Source organism: Hippopotamus amphibius, chromosome 6 (assembly GCF_030028045.1).
Source record: "Hippopotamus amphibius kiboko isolate mHipAmp2 chromosome 6, mHipAmp2.hap2, whole genome shotgun sequence".
Classification (NCBI taxonomy): domain Eukaryota; kingdom Metazoa; phylum Chordata; class Mammalia; order Artiodactyla; family Hippopotamidae; genus Hippopotamus; species Hippopotamus amphibius.
Genome location: NC_080191.1, coordinates 75529628 through 75546246, shown reverse-complemented (window position 1 = coordinate 75546246; position 16619 = coordinate 75529628). Strand labels below are relative to the sequence as shown.

At 35.7% G+C, this 16619-nt stretch overlaps 1 protein-coding gene across 2 annotated transcripts in view; it reads left to right on the top strand.

Annotated features, from left to right (window-relative positions):
- The window catches only part of RNGTT (RNA guanylyltransferase and 5'-phosphatase), a 219499-nt gene that overhangs the window by 71053 nt on the left and 131827 nt on the right, over positions 1-16619 (top strand). For both annotated transcript variants that reach the window (XM_057738725.1, XM_057738726.1), the window contains exons 10-11: positions 7372-7443; positions 12943-13107. In XM_057738725.1, the coding sequence (XP_057594708.1) occupies positions 7372-7443; positions 12943-13107 (237 nt within the window). The remainder of the gene's footprint in view (positions 1-7371; positions 7444-12942; positions 13108-16619) is intronic.

The following is a 16619-nucleotide window of genomic DNA, read 5'->3' as shown; positions in this document are numbered from 1 at the left end:
CACTTAGATTTTGCTCTCTTTTTTAGCTTTTCGGTGAACAAGGCTATTTGAGAAGTTAGGCTGCACTAGTATGTTACATTTTATGTGCAGATCTGTAGAACAGGAAGCTTGTGGTTTTTTTCTGCAGAGTGATCTCTGGTAGGCTTGTCTCCAGACGGTTTACCTTTCTGTTTGCTATGTTTGGTTGTGTGGTTTATCTCTCTGCCACACCTTCACTGTTTTTCTTTGGAGGGAAAAGGGACTCTACATCTTTCTTATGACTTCCCACAACTTTGTCTCTTTTCTACAGGGATGCTACTCATGTTCTTTAATATATCTTCACTTTGAACTTTTTCACAAGGCAGATTGAATTATATCTGGCTAATAGTTTCTGGAACTTGTATGAGAATGCTTCCTGTCTTAAGATGAAATTTGCTACTCTGTTTTGGATTTATATCAACAGATATTGGGACAGTTGGGAGTAGCTTGTGAATGTTCCTTTAAGCTCTCAATGATAAAATTACCCTAACGAAAACCACTTACATAAAGATACGTATTTATTTGTTTAACAGAGGGGGTACAGTGATCTGAATGTTTGTTGACCCCATCCCACGTGCTTTTTAAGAAATTTACCGGCTAAATATTGGAGTGTGCAAGCCAAAAGATGGAAGACTGTGACTGGAGAATGAGATGTTTGACTTAGTCACTTATGCAGTATAGTTTTGGGTGATGAGAAGATTCAGGACGTGACCTAGAGTTAGAGTTTGAGGTTGTGTGGAGAAGAACAGTGGACGTGCGATCAAGGAAAATTTTAGATAGGTCCTAATGAGTGATGACAGGAGTCCAAGTAGAGGGGGTGACTGAGCTGGGTACTAAAGATTAGAAAGAAGGAAAGAGGGTAGTGTAGATGGTGGGGACTGAGCAAAGAGTAACTATAGAGTAGTCACAGAGTTATCTATACTGTGTACTCTGTGAGGCTACTAGTAAATTTTCATTCCTGTGACAGTGTGTGTAGTAGAATATTTTGACATATACACACACACAGACACAGACGCACACACGGGGAGACACACACACACACACACACACACACACACACACACACACACGCATGCTGCACATGCGCACACACACCCCCTGGTGGTGGACAGAGCCACTGCATAAGGTTGGAAGTACTGTTCACTGCAATTTCCAGGATGTTCCGTTCTTATCATAGTTGATGTGACAGGCACCCCTGGAATTGTGCTGTCCGTAATCTGCACCCGCAGTACAGTAGCTCTGGTAATTAGTTCATGGGAACAGCAAGAACATTGATTTTGAATTTTGTTACTTTCATTGTATTTAAGGTATGATTTTTTAGCATTGTAATTCATAAAATAAAAGACTCTTTAGTTACAGCATTTGCCAAAGTTTAGTGTAGTTTTTCATTGCTATCATGTGTTGTGCCAAGAGTGCAGGCATTGCTTAGAAGTTTGAGGAGAAGGCCTTACCCTGGAGACATTTTACTTCCTTGGATTGGGGTGGAGAATGGTAGGTAATGAATAGAACAATAACCTGAAGATTGGCATTTAAAACAAGTCCTTTGGTGGTGTAGAGGGGAAATGAATTACCTCTAGTTAGTTAGGAACGAAAGATGGTTTATAGAGGAGTTGACAGATAATGGGAAGATTCATGTAGAAAGAGATTTTTGTTGGATATGGCTAAGGGTATTCCAGGTAGGAAATAATGCTTGAAAATTAGATGTTTAACCATCTGCAGATTTAACTTAGCAATACTATTTATTTTCACCCTAAACTTGGATAACTGAGAGCAACATAATAGACTTTTGTGAGGTTTTAAAATAGCAATATGATTCATGATGTCAATTTACTTGGACTGAATTATAATTGCCATATCTGTTTTTCCACTTAATTAAAACAGTCCTCTGTAGTTTCCTGTTTCTTCTACATTTTCATTTGCAAATTATTTTTGTAAAATTCCAAATCCAGGAATAACTCAAACTACCTAATTGTCTGGCTGTCAGATGTGAGTGTTAAAGCTTTTGTTTTGCTCTCTAAATTATGTTCTTTGACCCACGTAGTGTGGGAAATAAAAGTTTAGAAATATGGCAATAATTCACTTAAATCAGTGAAATTCAATTTTATATTGAGGATAAGAGGAGGATATAACAGTTATTCATTAAAGTTAATAACAAAAATCTTGGGAAAATGGCATGTCTTTTCACCTGTTAATTTTTTTATAAAGGAATAAGTATGCTCATTGTTAAAATTTTAGAATGTCAAACTATCAAGAAGAGATGAAATTTTGACATTTTGATATATTTCCTTTCAGTCATTTTGTTGCGCCTGTATTTATAGAACGTGTATAATCAACACGTATATAGCTGACATTTAATGTATGCTGTGTATTTGGGGTTCCATCATTTGCCTTCAATCTGAAGAACTGATTTTAGGATTTCTTTTATTTTTAAAATTTAACATTATTAAAAAAGTTGAAATATAATTCACCATTCTAGGATGTGTAAGTCAGTGTTTTTTAGTGTTCACAAGATTGTGCAATCACTGCTGCTGTCTAATTCCAGAACATTTTCATCACCTAGACGGACTATGATAATTAGAACCAAGTGGGCCTTGTCTGAAAGGATTTCAAGGAATGGGTTACCTTTGAGATGAGCTTTGAAAGCCTACAGGTTTTCCACAGTTAATTACTTCCTTTCACTAAAACTCTTCATTGGTTCTCCATTGCTCAAAGCATGAAAGCCAAAGTACTCAGCGTAATATTCCTTATATCTGGGTCATGCCTGAGTCTTTAGCATTGTCTTTGACTGTGAAACCGTAAGTCCCACCTATTACTGAGCTCTGGATAGTTTACCACTTTTTTCATGCCTTTTAAATACCATTTGGCCCATCCACCATCCTGCTAAAAAATATCCACCACATTTTTCAGGATTCAACTAATGGGTTACTCACCTTATTATCAAACCTTTCTCTAGCAGTCTCTTTCACTCTCAGAAGTATCCTGATTTAAACGATAAGCTGCACGGTCATTCTCTCTGTATAACCATCCGTCATTAAAACTATAGGCATCGAAGCCTGGAAACTCTCCTCGACCAATAAGCTTGGACAGTTGTAGGGCTCATATAGTTTATTTACTGTGTCCTAGGAGTTACTGAACTTTGCTGCTGGATATCCAGTGCCTTGAAGATCATTTCTTCGTATATTTTGGCCATGTCTTTGGTTGTTTTAGGCAAGAGAGTAAACATAGGCTCTGTTTCTCCAGTTTGCTCATAAGAGAAAATCAGTTTTCCCTTCTTAACTAGATTTTATTTATTTTTAATTTTTTTATAAGTGTGGTAAAAGGCTACATAACATAAAATTTATTATCTTAATCATTTTTTAAGGATACAGTCCCATAGTGGTAACTGTATGCACACTGTTGAGCAGCAGATCTTCAGACCTTTTTTATCCTGTAAAACTGAAACTCTATTCCAGTTAAACAGCTCCTTTTACCCCCAGCCTGTGACAGCCACCATTCTAACTTTCTGTATCTATGAATTTAACTACTTTAGATACCTCATATAAGTGAAACCATATGGTATTATTTGTCTTATTGTTACTGGCTTATTTCACTTAGCATAATGTCCTCAAGGTTTATGCATGTTGTAGCATGTGATAGATTTCCTTTTCAAGGCTGAATAATATTCCACTATATGTGTATGCCACATTTATTTATCCATTCTTCTGTTGATGGACATTTGGGTTGCTTCTACCTCTTAGCTATTGGAATAATGCTGCTATAAACATGGGTGTACAAAATCTGTTCAAGACATTGCCTTTAATTCTTTTGGATGTATACCCAGAAGAGGGATTGCTGGGTCCTATGGAAGTTCTATTTTTAATTTTTTGAGAAAACTGCTGTACTTCTCTCCTAGTGGTTGCTCCATTTTGTAGTCCCACTAACAGTGCTGTCCAGTCTTCTTAACTAAGTTTTAGGCTTAGGTATTTTATGTTTACCCGCCTTTCTGTTAACTAGGGCAATAGTGGCAGCTGTGGGGGAGGGGGACATTGTCGTGAAGAGGCCATTGGGAAGAACACAGACTAGGTATTGGGTCTTTGTTAGAATCTCTGGATTCTGTTCTCTTTCAAACACTTTGGGTGAATGTTTTCTTCAGCTGTAGAATCTTATATCTATAGATTTTATGATTAAAGCAATTGGCATATAACAGAATTTAAAGCAATAATGATTTAACAAAATTAATTGTTTAAATGTTGCTGATCTTTAGTTGGGAGCCATATTTTATTCCAGTAATGCTCAGATTATTTCTCCAATGCAGCATGGAGTCCTGTAGCTTCTATTTCAGGCAGAAAGAGTGTTCTGCTATTTTAATTACTTTTCAGTCAGAGGGGGAAAAACAAGACAAGAATAACCACTGAGATTGCTTCTCTGTATTTGAGTGTAATAGTGATGGTTATCAAGAATTTGTCATTTTACACATAGGGCTTTTGAGGGTTTATTGGGCTTGGAGCTGAACCCTGCTATGCCTTTTTGTTTTACCAGAATTTTGGTAGTTTTGATGGCCGTCAGTTTTTAAAGCTTACTGGTTTGTTTATTGCTTTTTACTTGTTTTGTTTGTTGATAATAAACTTTCTTTTTTGTTATTTTTAATGTTTGAAGAAGATATGTATTTACTTATTTCATCAGGTAATTTGGGAGGGAAATTCTGTGATATCTGTTCTCTGAACCTGGAAGTCCACTTAATTTCCATCCATTAAAAGTTTCCACATTTTAGGGACCTCATGAAACCTAAAAGCTTTTGCACAGCGAAAGAAACCATAAACAAGACTAAAAGGCAACCCTCAGAGTGGGAAAAAATAGTTGCCTATGAAACAACAGACAAAGGATTAACCTCCAAAATATACAAGCAGCTCATGCAGCTTAATACCAAAAAAGCAAATAACCCAATCCACAAATGGGCGGAAGACCTAAATAGACATTTCTCCAAAGAAGACATACAGATGGCCAACAAACACATGAAAAGATGCTCAGCATCACTAATCATTAGAGAAATGCAAGTCAAAGCCACAATGAGGTATCACTTCATACTGGTCAGAATGGCCATCATCACAAAATCTGGAAACAACAGATGCTGGAGAGGGTGTGGAGAAAAGGGAACTCTCCTGCACTGTTGGTGGGAATGTAAGTTGATACAGCCACTATGGAAAACAATTTGGAGGTTCCTTAAAAAACCACAAATAGAACTACCATGTGATCCAGTAATCCCACTCCTGGGCATATACCCAAAGAAAACCATAATCCAAAAAGAAACATGTACCATAATGTTTATTGCAGCACTATTTACAATAGCCAGGACATGGAAGCAACCTAAATGCCCATCAACAGATGAATGGATAAAGAAGATGTGGCATGTATATACAATGGAATATTACTCAGCTATAAAAAGGGATGAGATGGAGCTATATGTAATGAGGTGGATAGACCTACAATCTGTCATACAGAGTGAAGTAAGTCAGAAAGAGAAAGACAAATATTGTATGCTAACTCACATATACGGAATCTAAAAATGGTACTGATGAACTCAGTGACAGGAACAAGGATGCAGATGCAGAGAATGGACTGGAGAACTCGAGGTTTGGGGGGGGCAGGGTGGTGAAGGGGAAGCTGAGACGAAGCGAGAGAGTAGCACAGACATATATATACTACCAACTGTAAAATAGCTAGTCAGTGGGAAGTTGTTGTATAACAAAGGGAGTCCAACTCGAGGATGGAAGATGCCTTAGGGGACTGGGACGGGGAGGGTGGGGGGAACTCGAGGGAGGGTGGGGGGGGAGTCAAGGGAGGGAGGGAATACGGGGATATGTGTATAAAAACAGATGATTGAACTTGGTGTACCCCCCCAAAAATAATAAATAAATAAAATTTAAAAAAAATTTCCACATTTTAAATTAATTAATTAATTAGTTTTTTGGTTGCATTGGGTCTTCGTTGCTACATGTGGGCTTTCTCTAGTTGCGGTGAATGGGGGCTACTCTTCGATGTGATGCGCACGGGCTTCTTATTGCGGTGGCTTCTTGTTGAGGAGCACCGGCTCTAGGCACGTGGGCTTCAGTAGCTGTGGTGCGTGGGCTCAGTAGTTGTGGCTTATGGGCTCTAGCGCGCAGGCTCAGTAGTTGTGGCACACGGGCTTAGTTGCTCTGAGGCATGTGGGATCTTCCCTGAACAGTGTTTGAACCCATGTTCCGCGCACTGGCAGGTGGATTCCTGACCACTGCGCCACCAGGGAAGGCCCCCATCCACACATTTTTGAGAAGATTGATTGAAATCTGTTATTGGTACTACCTTGTTGGCTCATAAAATTCTCAGATACAAGTACTTAAATAAAAATATTTCAGTAAACAGTTTAAAGTAACGAAAGTGATTTACATCAAGTGTTGGGTTCAAGATGATAACCGTAAATCAATGTCTGTAGCTTAACTCATACATATTTGAGAAAGAAATCAATTGTGTAATACGTGCTTAAAACTAGAAAATATATTTGTGCTCAGTGTGTTCTTTGTAATTTTAGATGGTTGTGTGTGGATATTCTGTCATGAAATTAGATAATGAAAGGCCTGCTTAGTTTCCTAGGAAGACTATGAAGAAAGAAAAATAATTTTAGGTTAACACTGTTATTAAGAATTAAAATTTTAGGGAATTATTAAGATCCTACAAGTCGTGTGGAGTGGCAAAAAGAAAAAAGGGTTACAATTTAAAAAATCCTACATTATATACACTAAAGGATGATTACAGGTATATAATAGTGTCCTTTATCTCTTTTCTGCTAGACTGCAGAATTTAAGTTCTTTTCACTTAATGGCTGTGATGTGTAATATTATACTCCTTTTGATCATAGTAGAGGGATATGGAACTGAGAAAGACCACGTGGGTCATGTCGGGATTTTATCTATAATAAGAGCACCATTTATACCTATAGGTTTTATGATTAAAGCAGTTGGCATATAACAGAACTTAATAGTGATTTCACAAAATTAACTTATTAAATGTTGCTGATGTTTAGAATTTAAAATTTGTAGTCTCTTTATCCTAATAGTTGCTTAGTAATTCAAACTTAAAATGTAGCATAGTAATTCAAATATAAAAACTATGATGAGGTATCATGATATAATTTTATTGCAGTTGGAATAAATTCATGATGGGAATTTTGGGGTGCTGACAGTCTGTTGATTTGATCTGTGTATAGGTATGTTCACTTTGAAATTTCATCCAGTTGTATATTTATGATTTATGTACTTTCTGTGTGAATGTTATATTTTAATTAAACTAAAGAAATTGCTATTAAAGTATGAATAAACTTACCTTCTTTTCTCTTTAAAGGAAATGATTATTGACAGAGTAAATGGACAGGCCGTTCCTAGATACTTGATATATGACATAATTAAATTCAATGTAAGTACCTTTTATAATTTATAAAATAAAAATTATCACTGAAATAATTAGTTTTTACCCAAATAAAAAGTGTCATTGCCTTAGAGATAGTAGGAAAGAAAAATAACTCTTTTAAGTTACTAATTTGATACCTTGTTAATATTTTTACAAAAGATCTCCTTTTCTTTCTCTTTATTGCCTAATATTTTGCATATTTCTTTGTATTTGGATTCTTTAGGAACTTCAGATGAGTAGGGAAAAACAGTTTAATTGTGATAAAATAAGACAGCATTTTGTAAAATGGAAAATTCTCAATTTTAGTTATCCTGTACTCGATTAAAAAAGTCTCCAAGTTTTATTACTGTCACTTTAAAAAAAAAAAAGAGAAACTGTCTATGAGTGTTGACTGTGTAACATGGAGGCACAAATAAGTTATTCATGAGTACATGCAGGAATCTTAAGAACAAAATATAAAATTGCCTGTTGTAAATAGATTAAAAAAATAGGAATTATATTCTCTACCCATTTCCTACAATTTTAGACTCATCAAGAATCTGTTTGCCTGTTAATGTTTAATTATAGTATGAATGACTAAATTATTTAGCCAGTACAAGATGACTTCTGTAAATGCAAGAAATTCTTTCCATAGTGTATATCCATGAAAAGGTATAATCATTCCTCTAAACATGATATTCAGATTTCATAATCACTTAGTATTCAAACCAGACTGAAAGCAATTAAAACTTCTGGGATTAAACGTGTTAAGTTTTAAGATTTTGAAGGTTTATAACAAAACTTTTAAAAAGCTCTTTCTTGGGGGTATACATTTTAAATTGCAGTATTAAGATTCAGGATTGTATTACTCTAGATTATTTTTTCCTGGAAAATTTCCAGTATACATATCTCATTTTTTTGTTGTTGAATTTCTGTATTTCAGAGTTTCAAATTTAAGAAACTCAAGGTCAGAAACCAAGTTTTTCTTTGTTCTGTCTGTGACCACTACATTCCTGAAAAGTAACGTGTTCCAGAGTTGACTTATTCTCATCATAGATCTTGGAATAATGTTGATTAGCCCGTAGTGAGACATAAAGGTGGGGGTGGCCTTGTTTCTTTGTGAATGGGGCACGCTGTCTCCTTTGCCTCTCGATAATGAGCTCTGCTTTAATACTGCTCAGTGCAGGTTCACATCTTAGCCTGGGAGCTTTGTGACAATAGTCTTCTAATTCTTTAAAAAATATATGAAAAATTTCAGCGTACACAGAAGTGTAGAAAATAATGTAAGGCATATTCATTTACTGACCTCCAGATTTGTTGAAGTTTCACATTCTGCCATTTTACTTCACTTTCTTTTTAATAAGAAATCATTACAGATTCAGTAGAAGTTTCTTGTGCATACCTGTCTCATTGTGTTCTTGACCCTCTTACCCAGAAGCAGCTTCTACCACTGAATTTGATGTTTGTTATTCCCATGAATGTTTTATAATACCTTTACTACCTTTGTGTAGATCTATAAGATATATGTGGTATATTCTTTTGCAGGGTTTCTAGTGTTATATACATGTCATTGTGCTGTACTGTGGTACCCAACATTTGCCCCACCTTATTTTGTTGAGATTTATTTGTGTTAATACATACAGTTAGTTCACTCACTTTAATTAGTATTTTATTACAGCATATAAATATACAGAATTTATCTTTTTTCCCTTTGATGGACATTTGAGTTTTCATATTTTGCTGTTATACTACTGTTGCATGAAACAGTTTTATATCCTTTTTGTTGTGCATATATGGCCAAGTTTCTCTAGGACACTTCTCATTCTTGGGATATGATCACCTGGGAAGCGTTTTAAAAAGACCAATTCCTCATCCCTACATCATGGAGATTCTGATTATATATTGGCAACTTCAGGTTTTTTGTTGTGTTGCTCAATTCACCTCAGATGTAGCTGTACCACTTTACCACAGTTGGTATTATCAGACTTTAAGATTTTTGCCAGTTGGATTGTTTTAATTTGCTTTTCCCTGGTTACTAATGAAGTTAAGCATATTTCATGTTTATTTTTATTTGTTTGACTTTTTCTTCTGTGATTTAATTGCAAGTTTGAATAAGCTTCTCCTAGTTATCTTTCCTGGATCCTGATCCTTTCTTAGATATATATGTGACAAACAATATGTTTCCCAAATGAATATCTATTAATGCACAGAAGTTTTTCATTTTAATGAAATCAAACTCACTAGATCTCAAAGTTTGTGCTTTTATGTCTTGTTTAGGAAATTCATCCATATTTTACTGTAAAAATGATGAATTTAATGCTTTTCATCTCTAGGTCTGTAAATCATTCAATAAGTATTTATTGAGTGCCCGTTACCATATTTCATTGATTTTAAAGTCACATCTTTTTACATTCCTGATATTAGGATATGCTTATAATTGAAAACATAACATATTTAATTCTTTAACTGTGGAGCTTTCATTGATGGTTAACCACTTTGTTTATTTTGAACCACCAAATCAAGGTCATTGTTAGCAATAAAAATTTTTTTTGAAATAATGGTTAAAAACTTTTCAGTCCCTTAGTTTCTTATTTTCTCCTGGAAGAATTTCATTGGTAATTTTTTACATGTCAAGTATTGTTCCAGGTATTGAGTATATACAGATGAATAGGACGTAATTTCTTGCCTTCAGGGAATTCATAATTTAGTGTGGCTACTTCCACAATAGTTGATTGGGATTTGGGGAGAAAATAAGAGAATTCCTGTTTATTCCTTATTATTCAATTTTTGTCTGTTTTAGAACATTGTACAGTTGTGCATGTATGCAATTTATTTAAAATGAATATGCATATATTATATGCAATTGTTAGGATATGTGTTTAGATTGGATACAAAATCAAAAGAAATTTGCAGATCACTGGTCTTATGAATGGGAGTGTAAATGTAAAGAAATATTATAACAGTATCATAAGTTTAATGTCAGAGATATATGAGAGATATAGAAATATATGAGAGGTACCAGAGAGGTGAGAGTATTCCAGCTTACCCTGGGTGTAGTTGAGTCATTTGAAATGTGGAGTTGTAGACAGAGAAGTGACACAGATTAATGTTGGAGTGAGCCTTAGAGGTCAGGAGCATTAGATGGTTATTAGTGTGCTTGATGTGAGGTGAGGTATGGGTCATAGCAGGAAATGAGAATGGGTTGGTGGGGGGGGGCATATTACTTGAATAAGGCACTTTAGCTTAGTTCTGTGTATGATAGGACACTACTGAAGGGTTTTAGTGATGGTAATAAGATCATACTTTTATTGTTTTGAAGGATAACTCCACTGGCAGCACACATAGTGTTTTGAAGTGAAAAAGAACTCAAAACAGGGAGGCCAGTTAGTCAATAGTTATTGAGTGCTTCCTGTAGTCTATTCTCAATGATTCAACACCTGTCTGTCAGGCGCTTCCTTTATGATAGGCAGTACAGGTTTGAAGGTGAACTTGCTTTTAATCTATTCTAGTTGTTTTGGGATGAATTTTAAAGTGAAAAGTATCTAGGAGGGAATTTAGACTACTTCTGTTTTCTTTAAACAGTTTTTAGACTTTTTATTTTATTTCTTAAAAAGAGGGCTTTAATTTTATAGGGGTCTGTATTCATCTAATAAATAAGCCTAACATTTTAGGTTTCTCAACCATGTTAATGACATAGGTGACATGGAAAAAAATTGCAGATGGACTGAGTGGTTATTTACTAACTAGCATTCCCTCAGTAAATACTCTTTACAAACAGTTGTATGCCTTTATGCAAAGGGAACATAGTCTGCCTTATACCTCGCTCTTGCTCACTTTGTCTTGCTCCTTATTCTTTGCGGAGTATCAAAATTGTCATCCTTCCAAAGTTGAGAAAAAGTAATCCTTGAGGCATATTTAATGTTCACAGCTTAAGGAAATGTTGCCACCCCTTTGTAAACAGTGTTGGGTAAATGTTAGGTTGAGTAATATAGATTGGAGAAGAGGAAGAAGGCAGAAAATATGGGGAAAATGCATGGAAGTGTGTCCAGTTGCAGAATAAATTAAAGGGTGCTTGATACACCATTGAGGTGGTGCTGCTGATCTGGGCCATTACTGTTGCCCAGGTGATGTGTGATAGCTGTATTTATATATACCCTTAAAAGAGGACAGGCCTCTACCCTCTCAATGGTATATACAAAAAAGCATACATATGCTTTTTATTTCATGGTTCAGACCACACACACGCGTGCACGTGTGCTCGCACACATGCACGGGTTAGTCAAAAATTATCTGCCCTGCGCCCCACCCCCCCGTTATATTAAAACTTCTGTTGGCCGTACTGTCTTATCAGTGCTTTCTGTTCAGGGCTACTGTCTCCTCAGTCACTGCTGTGCAGGTATGAATGTGTTACACCAGTTCATTCGTAATTGCGGTGTGAGCAAAAATGGATGCCCCACTTGTGATTTGCATGAAAGAAGAGCAGCGTGCAGTGATTCGTTTTTTGTGGTCTGAGGGTGTACCTGGTGCCTTTATTTATTGAAGACTTTGTGGGCAGTGTGGAGAAAGTGTTTTGTCACAAAGAAGTGTGTATGACTGGATAGAGAAGTTCAAGGAAGGTCGCACAAGTGTTAGCCATCAAGAAGGAGCTGGACGCCCGTCCACAAGAAGACAGCGGTGCATTCATGGCTTGCAGCTCAGCCTAAGACAGTTTTTAGTGAGAGAATGTGAAAGCTTGTTGACAGATGGTCAAAGTGTATTGAAAAGCAAGGAGACTATGTTGAAAAATATGTTCGTCTTTTCTAAAAGTTAAAATAAATTCTACAGCCAGAGTGCAGATGATTTTTGACTCTCCCTCGTGTATACACACCATAATATAAATAATACACACCATGTATATATACACCATAATACATATATACCATAATATATACACATGGGGAAGAAGATAACTTTCTTTTTTTGATTATATTGCATAAACTTTGTTCTATATTAGTTTTTAGAGTCGAGAGTGTATCTGTTTAATAAATATCTTCTATTTCTTGAAGACTGTAAAGTGTTAGCACTTTAAGCAACAAAAAACATCATCGGCAACTGTTTTGCTTATTTTGGTGTGTTGTTTGCTTATACTTTCCTGACTACCTGGATTTTAGTTTTTACACCGGTTTTTACTAATTCATGTAAGTAATAAAAATGATTAGTGAGTATACTAATACTTTAATTCAGATGTGAAAACTTTGAATCAATTTATATTTGAGTAGATCTATACCATTTTCCCATACTCTTTTATATGTTTATAATGAAAATAAGTAACTGTGTGTGTGTGTATGTTTGCATGTTTAGATGTGCTTTTGTCATTAGTCTCATTATCAGGGCTGGCATATATGGTTGTGCAGGCTGTGCACTGGGCGACTCCAAAGGATGCTGTTTATATAGACTGCTGTGAATAGTGTGACAGCCTTGATAATTATGCTGATAAAATAGTTTCTAGTTTAGCTGAAATTTAAATAATTGTCTCGTTTAATTCAGGCACAGCCGGTTGGAGATTGCGATTTTAATATTCGTCTGCAGTGTATAGAACGAGAAATAATAAATCCTCGACATGAAAAAATGAAGACGGGTCTCATTGACAAAACACAGGAACCATTTAGTGTCAGAAATAAGCCATTTTTTGACATCTATGCTTCAAGAAAGGTAAAGTTTTCTAATTAGTACTTACAGTGTATCAGAATTCAGCTTGCAAAAGGAACATGAATGACATTTTAAGCACTACTTGTCTTGATTTTTCCAGAAATTACTTGAATTGAATATAGCACAATTTTGGACAAATATGTTTAATTCTCAAGTCTGCTGTTTAGCAAGATTCTTTTCTTTTTCTTTCTTTTTTTAAATAGAAGTATAGTCGATTTACAATGTTGTGTTAGTTTCAGGTGTAACAGCCAAGTAATTCAGATAAAAATATCAATTCCAGTATATATAATGGAAGTGAATCTGAAAAAGAATATTCCTTTTCAGAGACTTTTCCTTTATAGGTTATTACATGATATTGAATATAGTTCCCTGTGCTCTACAGTAGGTCCTTATTGTTTATTTTATTTTAGTAAGATTCTTAGTGATAGAAACTTAGGTTACTTCCTTGTCTCTCATAATAGTTTTTGATTAATGGCTGTTGATTCATATTATGTTTTTTAAAAAGCTGCAAACAGTATAGAATTATACAGAGTGAAAATCATGTTAGGCCTTCTGAAGGTCAACAGTGTTTAGTACATAGTCTTAATTTAAAAAATTAATTTACATGTATATGTATATGCATACACATGGAAAGTTTTATTTATTTTTGTTGTTTTGACACTGAAAATCTGGGGCTTATTTCACTTAACAATGCAACTTGGAAATATTTCCATGTCATGCAAAGAGCTTTGTAACTGCTGCATAGTATTTGACAGTAAAGATGTACTGTGGAGGGACTTCCTAGGTGGCGCAGTGGGTAAGAATCTGCCTGTCAATGCAGGGGACATGGGTTCGATCCCTGCCCCAGGAAGATACCACATGCCACGGAGCAACTAAGCCCGTGCACCACAACTACTGAGCCTGCGCTCTAGAGCCCGTGAGCCGCAACTGTTGAGCCCATGTGCTGCAACTACTGAAGCCCACGTGCCTAGAGCCCGTGCTCTACAACAAGAGAAGCCACCGCAGTGAGAAGCCCACACACCACAACGAAGAGTAGCCCCCCCCCTCGCCACAACTAGAGAAAGCCCGTGTGCAGCAACGAAGACCCAACACAGCCAATTAAATAAATAAATAAATTTATTTAAAAAAAAAAGATGTACCGTGGAATTGTTATATTTTGGAGGAGGGGTTTTTATAATAGAATAATATAGAAAATATAGCAACATAAGCAATTACACGTTTTAAACTTTTTTCTAGTGTAATCTCACATGTTAGATGATGTAAATTTCTGTTGTATTTTAACTGCTTCTACTCAAGTGCACTCAACTTGGTATTAGCACTTGGATGTTGTATTAGCAGTAATCTTAGCACTGTTGAATGCCTATCTTTTTTCTCAACAAATACAAAGTTATCATTCTGCTTTCATTAATACTCTGCATAATGCCTGCTTGGCATGGAACTGTTGGTTGACTTCTGGTGCCATGGGCTTCCCATAGTTCACTGCTTGCCTTTTGTGTCTGTTTTGGCAGCAGGAATATTATAGTGGTGCCTGAAAAAGCCGTACACTTCTGTGCCCTACCCAGTTAGTAGGGGAAGGATAATGTTAACACTTAACATGGGCCACACCCTTTGTAGAAATCTGCTAATTGGAGCTATGTACTCTTGTGGAAATATTTCCTAAGTTATTAATGCAGTATAAAAGTTGGGCAGAAGCCAAATTCTTTCAGTTTGCATTCGCTTTAAAAAAAAACTATTTTGACAGCTTGTGCTGTCATAATTCAAAGTTCAGCATGTAAGAAAATGTGTCTCAGTGTAGTTTTATTAGTCAGAATCAGTGCTGCTTAGAAATGCTTACAAAATTGTTCTTTAGGGATCCGAAGTAGTTATGCTGAACAACTTTTCATGTAGTTTTTCACTAGAAAAACATGACGCTCTTACTTTTTTTCCTTCACAGTTAGCTTATATAACCCCCTTTGAAATCATCATAGGAAGTTCTTTTTTTAAAAGCAGTTCTAATATTTGGAATTTTAACTATAAGTCACCTCTTCCCCCTTTTCAGTTTTTCCTGTTATTTTTTGTTCTCAATTTCTCTTACCTGAATGTCAAGTTGTAGAATACAGAGGGAAAGCACATTTTGCAGCAGACTTGGTCTGAAGGGTTAGACCATAGTAACACCAGTTATAGAATAGAAGCTGCGGTTGACAAATTATTGCTCTAGAGAGTCTTATTATTTTTATCTTTGCTAATGGGAATTGTAGAATAGCAATATTATGAATGATACAGCATTTGTCAGGAACGTACGTATCATTTTTATGAGGAGGGCTAGTTTTTATGTAGTTTTAAACAAAGTTTACAACTCTGAAAAATGCATACTTTTTGGTAGAAAACAGTAGAATTTCATTTCTGTCTATTTATAAAATCTTGAAGATAATTTTGATTTTAGGACTTTATTAACATAGCTCTATAAACAACCTCTTCATTTTGTCTGATTTGATCCATCAAACTAGTGAAGGGATAATGAGTTGTTCAGTTTTTAACTTAATGTACACACGTGGATGTTAGAATACAGCATCCTAAATAGTAATAACAAGTAGCAGTTTCTTAAATTACAATTTCATTTGCATTTCCAGTTTGAAGGCTAGTTAAAAAAGAATTATTTGAATAGATTAAATATGGTTAACAAAATTTTAAAAGTCAGACACCAGGTAGTTTCTATTTATCATCTTCTCTGAGGAGTAACCATTGCTATTAGCATCCAGTATATCCATCAGAATTTCTTTATGCATATGTAAGCAAATACATTTTTTATATTCTTACCACCCTTACCTGAGAGGTGATTCTTAACACCCTTTTCTGGACTCGATTTTTTTTTTAAGCTCTTTATTGGAATATAATTGCTTTACACTCTTGTACCAGCTTATGAGGTACACCAAAGTGTATCAGCTGTATTTATACACATATCCCCATATCTCCTCCCTCCCGTGACTCCCCCCCACCCTCCCCATTCCAGCCCTCCAAGGCATCACCCATCAGCGAGTTGATCTCCCTTTGTTATACAGCAACTTCCCACTAGCTATCTATTTTGCAGTTGGTAGTATATATATGTCTGTGCTGCTCTCTCACTTCATCCCAGCTTCCCCTTCGCCCCCTGCCCCCCCAACCCCGTGTCCTCCAGTCCATTCTCTGCATCTGCATCCTTATTCTTGTCCTGTCACTGGGTTCATCAGTACCTTTTTTTTTTTTTTTCAGATTCCGTATATATGAGTTAGCATACAGTATGTTTTTCTCTTTCTGGCTTGCTTCACTCTGTATGACAGACTCTAGGTCTATCCACCTCATTACATATAGTTCCATTTCATTCCTTTTTATGACTGAGTAAATATTCCATTGTAGATATGTGCCACATCTTCTTTATCCATTCATCTGTTGATGGGCATTTAGGTTGCTTCCATGTCCTGGCTATTGTAAATAGTGCTGCAATGAACATTATGGTACATGTTTCTTTTTGGATTATGGTTTTCTTTGGGTATATGCCC